This window comes from Schistocerca serialis, chromosome 4, assembly GCF_023864345.2.
Source record: "Schistocerca serialis cubense isolate TAMUIC-IGC-003099 chromosome 4, iqSchSeri2.2, whole genome shotgun sequence".
NCBI classification, from domain to species: Eukaryota; Metazoa; Arthropoda; class Insecta; order Orthoptera; family Acrididae; genus Schistocerca; species Schistocerca serialis.
Genome location: NC_064641.1, coordinates 597105728 through 597120592, shown reverse-complemented (window position 1 = coordinate 597120592; position 14865 = coordinate 597105728). Strand labels below are relative to the sequence as shown.

Sequence of the window (14865 nt, the reverse complement as noted above, 5' to 3'; positions counted from 1 at the left end):
GCCAGTGGTGAAAGCAATTAAGAAATGGCTAAGCTTGTAAACTATTAGTGTGCCACTGTGGTTAAAGTATACCACTCGGGGCACTATCCAAATGCAATACTGAGCCAACTGTGCTGCACCATAGACCATAGATGACGGGTGAACAACAGCTGCGGAGTGGTGTATGGGTGAATAGATACTGTTCAGCAACTGACTGCCCAGATGAACCATGGTGGGGCTCCCAACAATGTCTCCTCAGCGACCATTCAGCAAATATTGCTACGTATGGGCCTCCACAGCAGGCCAATATTGCAACTAGGTGTCCACTGAGTGGTAACAGATAGCCTTTTCAGATGAATCATGTTTTATGCTTCATAGCATATAAGGCCGTTAGTGTGTATGACATGAAACCTCTGAAAGCAAGCAGCCTGCAACAATCTTTGGAAGGTCCAAGCTAGAGGAGAGAGCGTTATGGTCTGGGAAATGTTTTTGTGACATTCCGTGGGTGATCTCGTCATTCTGGAAGGCCCAGTGGATCATCACAAGTATGCACCTATCCTTGGAGACCGTGTCCATCCCACCCCTGCAAACAGTTTCTTTACTTCAGCACAATGGCATCTATCAGCAGGACAATGCAACATGTCACACAGTTTGCAGTGTATGTGCATGGTTCGAAGAGTACCAGGATGAGTTAACCATACTCCCTTGGCCACAAAACTTACCAGGTTTAAACCCAGTCAAGAAGATGTGGGACCACCTCAATCGGGCTGTTTGTGCCATGGATCTTCAGCTGAAAAACCTAGTGCAGCTGGCTACAGCACTGGAGTTGCCCTGATTGTGCATCCCTTTCGGTACCTTCCATAACTTCATTTATCTCTCTTTCTGCGTGTCCGCACTACAAAAGGTGGTTATTCAGACTTTTGACAGATGGTCACGTTAATGTGACTAGACTATCTATGTTTCCTTGTTTCATGAAGTGGAAAATTTTGCATTTTTGAACACTTGCTTCAAGTTTCCATTTTCTGCACTACTCTGAAATCTTATCGAGATGTGACTATTTGTCCATTTCTTCAGTCTGTACTTCATCACAGATAACTGGATCAGCTGCAAGAAGTCTCAGATTACTACTATATTATCTGCAAGATTCATTGTTATACAACATGAAAACAAGGATCCCAACACACTTCCCTGGGGCACACGCTTGAAGTTATTTCTACTCTGTGTGTGTCTCTTTTTCCGAGATCACTTCCTACATTCTTGCCATCAAAAAATCCTCAATTCAGGAATTTCACTTGCTACTACATGTGATTGTACTTTTGACAATAAGCATAGATATGGTACTGAGCCAACTGCCTTGCCACAGTGGTAACACCAGTTCCCATCAGCTCGCTGAAGTTAAGCGTTGTCGGGCATGGCTAGCACTTGGATGAGTCACCGTCTGGGTCTGCTGAGTGCTGATGGCAAGCAGTGTGCACTCAGCTATTGTGAGGCCAGTTGAGGATTAGTGGCACTGGTCACAAAAATTGTCAGTGACCTGGAGAGCACTGCACTGACCACATTCTCCTCCATTTCCACATCCAGTGACACCTAAGGACTGAGGATGAAACGGCGGATGGTCAGTACCATTGAGCCTTCAGGGCCTGTTAAGATGGTGTTTGTTTGTTTGTTTGTGTTATTGAATACTGCAATATGCAGTGCAGTAGTAAAGTCTGTCACAATTGAACTTCACATCATCTTTTATGTTTCTAATTCGTCAGTTTTGATTTACATCAATTTCAACACTGCATTTTGCTTTATCTCATGAAACTACCAAAAAGTAAAAAAGTTGTAATATTTGTAATATTGTATCAAAGGATTTGCATATATTTTTGTAAGATTAATAGAAAAGTCAAAAATTGTTATATTGTTAAAAAGTGAAATTATGTACTTTCAAATTTTAAATTAAAATATGTGGAAGTATTCATACTATGATGAACACAGATTGTTATATTTCACTGTATGACCTTTAGGAAAAAGGCACACAGGCTACAAAATTAAACTTCCTTTAAATATGAAGGAATTAAATGCATGACAATGACAGTGCTGTACTAGACATTATGTTATTGATGATAGTATCAGTTGCCTCCTTCAGACAATGGATTTGGCTTACTTAGCCAGCTACAAGGGAACCCACTGTCTAATGTGAACTAACTTATGGCTGGAGAATGCATTAAATGGTGAGGAAAGAGCTTTCCGTCAGCAACCAAGCATGTTAGGTAAAAGAATTGTGTAAGTGTTGGTGATGTAAACGGAGAAAGTTTTGTGACATGCAGCTTATCAAATATTCCTTATATGTGATAATCAGTTAATAGCTTTCATTCTGATGTCTTGAATTGTAGCATTTTCTATGAGAGAAGATAGGAACTAATTATCTATTAATTACTGAAAATAAAAAGTAGTAATGTTGAATCTTGTAAATAAATGTAGGAAAAGTATTCATTTGTAGAAGTTTTACGTTTCAGGCATAAATTCACTGCTTTGAAGGGGAAAAACATGTTTTCTCATTTTAGTTCTTCACGAACATTACCTATTGTATTTTCTTCTTTGTTTTTTTGTTCTTCCTCCCTCCTTCAGCAGAGGGGGTAACATGGCAATGTGGAAGACTTCCTATGAGCTGTGTATTTGCAGCCACTGCATATATTAGTGCTGCCTGATATGCATTGTACACCATGATGCAGCGGCTATAGCTAATTGCAGGTGATAGGTTTGATTCCTGGATTTTTCTGGAGATTACTATTTTATGTAATATTGTAATCTATTTGAAATTTTGTGTTTATGTAAACAGGAGCGCTGAGGCAAACTATACTTTAAGTTGTGCTTAATAAATGTACTTTCAGTCTGAAGTGTTTGATCTTGTTCATGACCCTGCTCTCATAACTGTATTGGAATCCAGGTTCTATGTGGCAATAGAATAGTTATGAAACAAAAAACTCGACCGACACTGATGTTTCACTGAGGTTTTTATAGATATTGTTTAAGTGATTGGTGGTCTACCTGATTAAATCACCTCATACTAGTGAGGCAAATGACAATTTGCATAATTATGTGAAAGTCTTTGAGTGTTCCTACATTTTCATAAATTACCCTGGATACTGAAAAACTTCAAAGACAGTGCCTGAAAGGCAACAGTGAAATGTGCCTCATCAGACTTGGGAAAGTGCTGTATTTCTAAGGATATTATTCTCAGCAGAACATAGACTTGCAGCTTACAGCGGTTCAGATTCCTTGCTGAGACTCGGTATCGAAATGGTGTCACAGATAGTGAGGCTGGCAAGCAGCCCCTGTTCCTTGTGGCTCCACAGACTGTGGAAGTGTAGAGTGCTGTGGGTGTGTGATCTAGTGTTCTGTGCTTTGAAAGTGCACATATTTTCATGTCCTGCCAGTTGGCAGTTTCCACCAAGTTTTCAGGCCATGCCATTCGACAGAGTGCTCAACTGTTGCTTGTTTATGGTTTTATCTCTTTTGGCATTCAATCTGGATTTTGTATACTTAAGATGATCTTGCTCTGTTTTGGACCCTGTTTGTAGTCAGCCATTTGCTACATGAACTTAGTCATTACTGACCACTCAGAACTGCCATTTGTTCCTCTTCTATCTGCACCACCAAATGCCAAGTGATCCTGAACGTTTCACTACCTATGCCCAATGGGATAGTAAACGTAGTCTTTGACTGTGTGTGTGTGTGTGTGTGTGTGTGTGTGTGTGTGTGTGTGTTAATAATGATTGAAAATAACAAACCTTGAAACATATTTTTTTTACATTCAGTCTTATAAGAAGGAAATTTCAATTCTTAAATCTCTGTATATAAGCATTGAGTATCATAAATACATAAAATAGCAGTTTCAGTCCTAGTTTTTACTGTTTACTGAATACATCATGCTGTAGTGGCTGCTTCTTAATCTCCCTCCTCCCACCACCTAACTGTGTACATCCTTCTAAGGGATGAAATCTACTCATATAGTATCAGTATTTACTATGCTAATAAATTTATACATTATTACAGGTTCAGAGACATGGTGGAATCAGTAATAAGGAAGAACAGAGACAAATTTCACAAGTAAGTACATTTTCTTTTTTGTGAGGCAGGAGATGGTATTTTCATGTGTAATAAAAATGATGTTTTGAATTTATTATTATCAGAAAAAATTACAAAAGCTCTTATCATTTTCTGTGAGGTGTGAAATCAATTCTCAGGTATGCTCCCAGGTGTGAATGTGTTACTGATACATTATTTTGTATTGTACCTCATTGCTGTCAAATGCTACTGTAATGTGAAAAGGTACAAAATGCTGAAGTACTATGGCCAGGAACTCCTCAGCATTTTATATTCAGTCTGCTGTAAGTCTTTTAGAAGTGGTCTCTTGTATACTGATTTAACACGGAAGAGACCATTTATTTATCATTCATCATTAGAGGCAGAACGTGTAGGACTAGCACTCAAATGTGCAAGCTGTAACATACCTGTTGTCACACATTTACAATTATGATGGGATTCTATCATATGTTGACAGATGTAACATTATTTTGAGTGGAATTAACTGTGAATATGCTGCCTAATATATTGCTCAAGACTTGTTTAGTGCTATCATAGAACACATTGACCAAGAAATGTATATCATAAATTTCTTGAAATACAGTTGGTCACCAATCTGTGAGGGCATACACTATATCAAACCAAGTAGTGATAAATGTAAAATATATTCTTCTCTAGTGCAAGGATGTTAATCAAAATTACAATCTGCTAAGTCCAAATTACTATAATTTCTTACAGTACGCTACCACAATATAATTTAAAGGAACTGATGATCATCAATTTTGAATCATATCAGATTGTAGCTTGTAAGAAAAGAGAAATTAATGATCAGAAAATATTATTATTGAGACTTGAACAGTGCTACCTTCTTTAAACATTGTTCCATTACACAATCTACTCACACATGGTGATAATTGGCTCACAATTATTGATCCAAGAATTGTACAGATGTTTAAATTGAGCCAAGGTCTTCAAAAATTATGGGATGTTGGATATACGTAGTGACTTCAGTATATTCACAAAGCCTAACTGCATCTCGGGCAGCATCTTTTGTATCTGCATTTGTGAATGCTCATATTGGAATGGTGCTTCATTTGTGCCCTCTGTTCTCTTGCTATACCCTGCCAGCGTCCATAACTTAGGGATCTTCCTTAACTATCATTCTTTAGCCTCCTATCGTATTTTCATGATCACATCTTGTGGTTAAGTGGTGTTGGTATTGTCTTTGTCATTGTTATTGTTGTGGTCTTCAGTTGGAAGACTGGTTTGATGCAGCTCTCCTTGCTAGTCTAACCTGTGCAACACTCTTCAACTCCAAGTAACTACTGCGAGCTCCACCCAGTACAATGTGCTTACTACGTATTCAAGCCTTGGTCTCCCTCTGCAATTTTTATCACTCACTCTTCTCTCCATTACCAAATGGGTGATTCTGTGAGCACAACTTACTTCTAAAGCTTCTATTCTCTTCTTGTCTGAAATGCTTATCGTCCTCGTTTCACTTCCATACAAGGATACACTTCAGACAAATACTATCAGAAAAGATTTCCTAACACTTAAATTGGTATTAAATGTTAACAGATTCCTCTTTTTCAGAAATTATTTCCTTGCAATCGAATTAAACCTAAAACATTGATAACTTGTGTGTATGCCTTGTGTTACAAGGTCCAAACTTAGTGCAGAACTTTAAGTCTTCCAGTGCATGTAAAGGAACCAGATTACATAAGACAGAGTTTTGCATGAATTGGAGCAGAGAAAGTAATGGAAATACTGCAAGGAAGCATCTGCAATCGGTACAGGGTGTAGACAAGTGTATCCATACCAAGCAAGATTTTGGCTAAATTTGTCCTTCAGTATAAAAACCCCTTGCTTTTGCACTTACGTGAATGTTAACAGCATAAAATTAACAGTTAAATCATTTGGTTTCCAGTCTTCATACTATGAAACTGCTATGATTCTGAGAGATAAGGTGAAGATGAATTTTCAATATAATTAGTTTTTGCATAACATTTACAATTTTTTATGTTTCATTACCCTCATAGGAAAGTTTAAATTAATAATGCTCACGTATTGACTGATGAAAACAGTGGTGTAAGAAAATGAGAGGATATTGAAAATTTCGTATGGAATGCTTACATGGTTTTGTAGGTCAAATTGAAATTTTTTACCAGTTTGATAGATCACAGTTGTCATATCATATCATTCATTTTAACTTCCCCAAAACCACTGTGATTTGTTGTAAACAGTCATTGTTTACACTTTGTGTAAGTACATCTCAATCTCTTCAGCAGAGTATTATGACGACGATGAGCTGTGTCACTGAAATATTCTGCAAGTGACATTTTCACACCCAGTTGCTTGTTTCAGAACTTGTTTCATACCAGCTTATTAGAAAAATATTTTTTTGCTTCTGCTTTGTGTTGCTTATGTATGTCTACGTGAATAGTGTGGAGTGCTTTAGTGAGACATATCAAACATTGATTCTATTACACATGTTATCACTGCCCAGTTATAGGTCACAGTTTTATAGCTTGAGTTTAAAGTTGAGTGCCCCACATTGTGGTTTGTGGTCAGTTAAACATAGACAGACAGACAGACTGTGTGTGTGTGTGTGTGTGTGTGTGTGTCTAGACCCTCAACAATTTTTGCTTGTATTTGATACAGATACTGGCATTCAAAAACATGGGAATTCAAAGACTGTATCAAAATCTTTAGCTCCTCAGACTAACCTGGATATAAAGGAAGCAGCAAGCAAGGGACTTAAGTTCATATAGAAGATTTAATGAAATATTATTTACTTTCTAAAACATGAATACAAATTACATTTTGTGTTTGCTTGCTGTAATGTTCCTCTATCATGCTTTTAATGGATGATGAACACAATTTACGTTGTAATAGCAAAAAATATTTTTTTACAATTTAACAATTTTCACATTTTTGTTCTTTACTTGTACTATGAAACTTTGCTTCTTGTCAAATTTCATGATTCTACGTCTACAGGATGTTTCGTATAGGTTTTGGTGAGGGAGTTTGCAAGTATAAAAATACGTGACCCAGGTGTCCGAATCTTTGGATCGCATTGACTTAGAAGCTCAAATTTTTTACATTGGCAAGAGACCATAGACCTTAGTATGTGAAATAAACTTGAACTTCGTGTCTACCCGTTCCTGAGGAAAAGGGCTCTAAATATTCAGATGGATGGATGGACAGACAGACAGACAGAGCTATCCTATAAACATTCTGTTTCTACATATTGAGGCACTGAACCCAAAAATTAATTTTTATGTCATGTTATGTGCTTATACACTGTTGTGTGTCTTCCTCGTCTCCTTTTATTTCTTATTACTATGGGTAATCATTTAGGGAAGGCATCAGTCACGTTAACTAAGGGAGGAGGGAGTAGCTTTCAATCAGCTCACATGTGCATTTACTGAAAGAAGTGCACTGTAGTCCTAATTTATTTCAAGAATATGTCTGCAATAAAGTATGTCAGTTTTTGCTTAAATGGTGAGGATCCTTTAAATGAGAGAACATAAAAGTCTAAATACACTGCTCATATTGTTGGTGAAGTTCATACACCCCAAAAAAGTTCTACTCTTATTTACATCGCTATTCACAGTTTTTCACATTCATTCCCAAACAAGCCACTGCTTTACTTTCAAAGGGAACCCACATTGGTCATTTTTGACACAGTCAAAACTTCTCTTGTTGGCAGAAGGGCAAAAATAAAAGGGAACATCATTTGTCTTAAGTGTCAACACTCAATAGTTTCTGAGAAAATAACAAAGTTTTGATGCTGCTGGGTCACTTTGTATGTGTACTGTTATACCAAGCAAGTTTGTAGCCTTTGTGCTCAATGTTCAAATCCATTCTTATTTAATTATTTTTTTCTTTTGTTGGCATGGCAGAATGTGACACCAGTGATATTGGTATGGTGTGACATGTGATACCAAGAAATGCAATGGAATTATTTACAGAAGAAATAAACATTTAAAATGTTATTAAAATTATGTTTTATCGTCACAAATCTTGTATAACCTTATGTAACTAACATTAATTGAAAATGAAAAACACACACATTCCAGTATATCAATTTGTGTGTGTGTGTGTGTGTGTGTGTGTGTGTGTGTGTGTGTGTGAGAGAGAGAGAGAGAGAGAGAGAGAGAGAGAGAGAGAGAGAGAGTGTGTATTGCCCGTGGTAACATCTATCATAAAAACATTCAGAGCATTAAAAATCAAACCACCATGAGCAAGATGAAAGTCATTAGAAAAAGCAACTTCATTGACATTGTTAAATATCTTGCAGTCTGACAATAATTTCGTAGCAGAGTAAATGTGTCAAACCATTTACTTGACAGATGGAGCTGCAATAGATTATGGTTCTAGGGGCATATTTTATTAATTTCTGTTGGCTGTGCAATGAGAACAAGGCATTCTTCACCTGTCAGTAACACTATATGGTATAGGCCTGACAGAATGGCATACACTTTGGTGGAACTACTTTTAATGAACATGTTGATATTCCACTTTCATCGAGAATCAGACCTTTGTAAGGAGATATAGTGTTGCACACCCCACGAGTCTGTAATTTATAGTAATGGCTCCATTTTTATGTAAGGTCACAAAATGTGTCAAAGAGCTGACAATGGATTTCTTCTTCCATTGGCCGTCAATTATTTCTGTAGCTTTCTCAGCCGAGAACAATAACATTTGCATACTAGAGATGCGATACATTTTGCTTGATCTGTACTTGTAACAAAATCAGGTTGAATTCAGAAATTATGGTGGAAATTTGAAGTTGAAAGTATCTTGCTGTTTGCAATAATTTTTCAAGCATACACTTGTCTTTGGTGCTGATATATTTGATGACATTTGAATTGCAACGAGTGTTTGAGACTCTGAATTCAAAACTTTGACTGCAATGAAGCTGCTGCAGCTGTTGCCCACAGCCACAAACTCATGTTGTAACCATATGCCCAATGTTTTGTAAAATGATCAAGTGCCTAAGAATAAATCATTTTATATTTATCTTGAGTCTATCCTCCACTTGTCGCTTGGATCCTCCTGTGTGATGGTTATTTGTACTTTTGATCTTGTACACTTGATAAGTATTAACACTTTCTGAACAACTGTTACTAACAGTTTTTGTTTGTCTCCAAGAAGTCAGTGGCAAATTTAGTCCTCCAGTCCAGTGAGACATAAATCATCCAATGGAATGGCATCATAATGGGTATGCAACAGCCACAACATCTGGAAAACTCACAAAAGATACTTTTCATCAAACTTTCAACAAAGTTTTGTGAGCTTATGTAAAAATGGAGCTGTTTCTGTACATTCTTGGCTCATGGGATGGACAAAGCTATAGCTCCTTACGTGATGGCCTGGTCAGCAATAAAATCAGAATAGCGATGTCTTAATTTAAAGTAATTACGCCAAAGTGTACGCTGTTCTTTCATCCCTGTGATGTATACTTTTACCGATAGCTGAAGAACCGCAGAAGGGCCTTATTCTCCTTACATAGCAAACAAATGTAAATCACATGTAGAAGCAATGCAGTTAATAAAATAAACACCTAGGTCTGTTACCAACTGTAGGATCCAGCTGTTGAGAAACTACTTTGATATGCTTATTTGCCATGAAATTGTCGCCTGATTGATAGGCATTTAGCATTTGAAACTATAGTATGTGACTGTGATGTATTTTTTTCCAAATTGGTTGTGGTGCTTTCAGTTTCTATAGATGTTTTTTAAGATAGTGGATATCACCATGCAGAATTTGAAATAATAGAGTTTATATGTTTTTCATACAGGGTTATATAAGATATATGATGATAAAATCAAATTTTGATAAGATTTGAAATGCTTTCTTTTTTCTCAATAATTCTATTGTATTTCTTGATGTCTCAAAAATGTTGCTGTCATTGGTGTAACTTACAGGGTAAGACAGAATGCAGGGTTGGATTTAACATGTAAATAGCTTGGTTAGTTGTGAACAAGTTTTATTGATATTCCATTCAGTCAATGTTTAACATGTGGAGATTGTGTATGGATGACAACTTCCTTCAAATGACCTCCATTTGCAGCTTCACAAAGTTGTGCTCTTTCGATTGCATTATTCACTACAGTGATTAAGATCTGAGGGATTAATGCTTGAATTTTGCATGGATATTCCCCTTGAGCCACTGAAGTGTAAGCAGTTTGTTCATGTACACACATTCATTAAGATATCCCCAGGGCCATAAGGTCAGGGGATCATGGCAGCTAGTTGACATGGGAATTTCTTGAAATAATCTGTTCACTGAACAGTTGCCTCAGAAGGTTCATTGTGGCTCTGGCCTATGGTAGGTTGCCCCATCCTGCTGAAACCACATTTCAGGATGATTTTCTACTGCAGGGCATCAAAATTTATCAATCACATCCCGATGTAGCTCACCAATAATTGACAAACTGTCACCATTATCAGTTTTGAAGAAGGAAGGCCCGATAACTTTGTGCAAGGCACCCCACACCAATCTGTACACATTATACGCTGTAGTTGGCACTGATGAATTATCTTTGGGTTTGCTTTACCCCAGAACCAACACTTCTATTTATTGATGAAGCAATTCGAATGGAAATGAGCTTCGTCTGCCATGGTAAGTTGACAAATAAATTCATTGGTTCCTCTGGGTAATTCTTGAGTGCAAATTGCAAAATTTCGGTGCAGTTTGTGGTGCACAGGCCTCAGTTCCTGCACTAACTGTATTTTGCATGGAAACATTGCTAAATCATGTTTTAAAATTCTCCTTAAGTTTTTTAGGGCATCCCTAATTCCCTAGAACGTCTCCTTATTGATGTTTCTGGTTCTTCACTAGGTAAGACAGAGTAATATGCAAGACAGAGATTTCTACTAAAACATCGTGCACAGATTAATACGAGTGAAAAGCTAAGTGCATTGTATGTAACAGAGGTGGGAGGGTGGTGGCGAATAGTAGAAGGGTTAGAGAATGAAAGATGTAGAAAAGTAAAATGGAGTGAAGAAAGAACTAGTTACTGGGAAGAAATGCTGATATGGAAGGAATTCATGTAAATTAAGGCCAGGTGGATGGCGAGAACCAAAGACATGTTGTAGTGCTAGTTTCCACCTGTGGAGTTCCGAGGAACTGGTATTTGGGGGAAGAATCCAGGTGGTGAAACAGGCACTGAGGTCATGGCTGTACCCCTCTTTCTTCCCCTTCAATTCTTCTGCCAGAAGAAGGAGCCACTGGCTCTGAAAGCTTGTACAAATTTAACCTTTTCTGTATGCATTCTCCTACTGCTGCTTGGTGAGTAGCTTTTTTTTATCTATCCAGTTACATTATAGAATAATAAACCTGTTGTTCTGAAAATAAAATTCCACTATTTTTAGCCATTCTTCCTTGGTGTAATTTATCTGCACAATCTCCAAGGCATCAGTTATGATATGCACCTGTAGCAGAAGCAACAGAACTGTTAGCAAACAAGATATATATGTGTCAAATCCTACTCTGCCTTCTGGCCCTCCCTTTACTTCCATGATGATAAAAGGAAAAAAAAAGTAAGATTGGGTGTGAATATATAACGAAAAAATTCAAAACTGCGCTCTTGGCCACTATGCTGCTGAATTGCTTGCTTTAATGCTGTGGATGCCAACTGGTGAAGCAGCATCAAAATTTCCTCATTTTCTCAGAAACTATTGAGTGTTGGCACCTAAAACAAAATAAGTTTTCCCTTTATTTTCAACCTTCTTTTACCAAGTGAAGTTTTGACTCTGTGTGACAGCAACCTGTGGTGGATTCCCTTTGCCAGTGTTCCATTTTCAAAACAAGCAATATTACACTCGTCATTAGAATAGTCTGTCTCACCAATTAACATTTTGCTTAACAGTGGTTGGATTTGGCACGATTGCACATAGTACTGATATACATATAAATTATCAAATATATTTTCTGACAATTAAATTTCCACATGTGACATTCCTTTGTTAATATGCTTGTGCAATAACTTCACTATTCATAAATGAATCATTTATACATGGCCAGAGCATCAACTGCTACTGATTAAAATTGACACAGCCATACAGTTATATCAATCCCGTGAAACTCTTCTTTGCACTACAAAAACTGTTAACTCGCCCACCCCATTGATGGCCAGCTCAACAGTGCTGTAAACTGAAACAAGGGTGTGTCAGTGCTAACCATCTCCCTTGAATGCTCAGGTGTACAAACCAAATAAGAGTAAAAAAATACACCATACTCTTATTCATATGTACTGGCATGGACTTGACTAATGTCTGAAGTAGTGCTGGATGGAATTGACACCATGAATCCTGCAGGACTGTCCATAAATCCATAAGAGTACACAGCGGAGGGAGATCTCTTCTGAACAGCACATTCCAAGGCATATGCTCAGTAACATTCATGTCTGTGGAGTTTGGTGGGCAGTGGAAGTGTTTAAATTCAGAAGTGTGTTCCTGGAGCCACTCTGTAGCAATTCTGGATATGTCGTGTTGCGTTGTCCAGCTGGAATTGCCCAAGTCCGTCGGAATGCACAATGGACATGAATGGTTGCAGGTGATCAGACAGGATGCTTATGTACATGTCACCTGTTAGTCACATCTAGATGTATCAGGGGTCCCATGTCACACCAACTGCAGACACTCCACACCATTACAGAGCCTCCACCAGGTCAACAGTCCCCTGCTGACATGCAAGGTCCATGGACTCATGATGATATCTCCATACCTGTAAATGTCCATCTGCTCAATTCAATTTGAAATGAGACTCGTCCGACAAGGCAACATGCTTCCAGTCATCAACAGAACAGTGTCGGTGTTGACAAGCCCAGGCGAGACGTAAAGCTTTGTGTTGTGCAGTCATCAGGGTACACGAGTGGGCCTTTGGCTCCGAAAGCCTATATCGATGATGTTTTGTTGAATGGTTTACACACTGACATTTGTTGATGTCCCAGCATCGAAATCTGCAGCAATTTGCGAAAGGTTTGCACTTCTGTCATGCTGAGCAATTCTCTTCAGTCATTGTTGGTCCCGTTCGTGCAGTATCTTTTTACGGCCACAGCAATGTCTGAGATTTGAGATTTGATGTTTTACCAGATTCCTGATAGTCATGGCACACTCATGAAATGGGCATAAGGGAAAAATCCCCATTTCATCACTACCTCGGAGATGCTATGTCCCATCACTTGTGCCCAAACTATAACACCATGTTTAGACTCACTTAAATCTTGACAACCTGCCATTGTAGCAGCAGTAACCGATCTAACAACATGTGTTGCCTTATATAGATGTTACTGACTGCAGTGCCATATTCTGTCTGTTCACATATCTCTGTATTTGAATATTCATGTCTATTCCAGTTTCTTTGGCACTTCAGTGTACATACAGGCATACATATGTAGCTACGTATGTGTGTATGTCCATGCATGCATTTGTTGGAAACTTATTGATATAAGTTAATGGATCTTTAAGATAAAAAGGTGTCTCATGGTACACAGTACAAGCTAAACTGTACAAAGATGCAAACATCTAAAACACAAGGAAGTTCAGAATTGGACCACTTGCTGTGCCAAAAACCACTGGTGTAGGCAGAGCTCTTGTATGCAGTGGTTCAGAGTGGATGTTATGTCCACACAGGATACAATAGTTATACAGAAGTATTATGATACAGCAAATTCATTTGTATGTCGAAACATGGCAGATCATTGCCTAACTAGAGGACGGCCAAAGTTGGTTCAGAATGGGAAGTAGAATGCTGCTGCATATAACATCATTTCATACTTGGGGAGAAAAGTGTCTCAAAGGGAGCAGTGCCAAGGCTGACCACATACTAGAAACAAGTGTCATGATTGTTGCATTGGAGTAAGTGCCTTAAGGGATGCAACCTGTGCGGCAGACTGGTGGCTGTCTCTGGGTCAGACATCTCTCATCAGCTTGGAAAAATTGCTGTGTATGCTTGGTTACTTGCAAGGTGCATTCCCTTCACACAAAGAGCTATGGTGGATGTGGTCAGTGTGATGTCTGGCCTACTGTGAAGGACTCAGGAACATTAGGGAAGTTTCCTGTTCACAGATGAGACACAGTTTAGCCTGGATAGTGCTTCATTCCATCCCTGGGACATGTTCAAACCATGCTAATGTAATCGAAAGAGGTTGTTGAAGCAGCACCAATGTTTTTGTTTGGAGCAGCTTGACATCAGGAGCATTTGTGCTGCTAGATATACTACTGATAGAAATATAACTTTAGTCTGCAGGGTTGTCATCATGCTACAGCATGAGTTCCTTATTTGTGGTCCTTGAAGCCCTTTGTTACATGTGTAGATGATAATGCTTGACCCCACAGGAGGGCTGGCCTGGTGGATGAGTACTTGCAGCAGGAAGGTGCAACTTGTGTAGAGCAGCCATCTCATACTCTGATCTTAAATTTATAAGTTGCAGCAGACATTTTAGGTTTTGCAAACTGCAGCCCTAACATTGACTGACAGATAGTGTGGAGACCCATTGTGCACATCACCATGCAACAACTTCACATCCCCTAGTGACATTCTGTACTCTGACAGTGGAGGGGACTTACATTCCTTAATGAGTAGTTAGAATACACTTCTGTAACAACGTGTGTGTGTGTGTGTGTGTGTGTGTGTGTGTGTGTGTGTGTAGTAGAGGGAAACATTTCACATGGGATATATAAAAGCTGTGTGTTTTTCATTGTGTCTATCAACACACCAGTGCTTAGTAAGTTACAGCATCTTTGTTTTGTATATATACACAGGAAATCAATTTCCTGTCGACAACAGTGTGTTAGCCATTT

The 14865-nt window shown here is 38.3% G+C and overlaps 1 protein-coding gene across 2 annotated transcripts in view; it reads left to right on the top strand.

Moving 5' to 3' along the window:
• Positions 1-14865, top strand: part of LOC126475359 (protein disulfide-isomerase TMX3) — a 181946-nt gene that overhangs the window by 130991 nt on the left and 36090 nt on the right. For both annotated transcript variants that reach the window (XM_050103173.1, XM_050103174.1), the window contains one exon: positions 4021-4074. In XM_050103173.1, coding sequence (XP_049959130.1) covers positions 4021-4074 — 54 coding nt within the window. The remainder of the gene's footprint in view (positions 1-4020; positions 4075-14865) is intronic.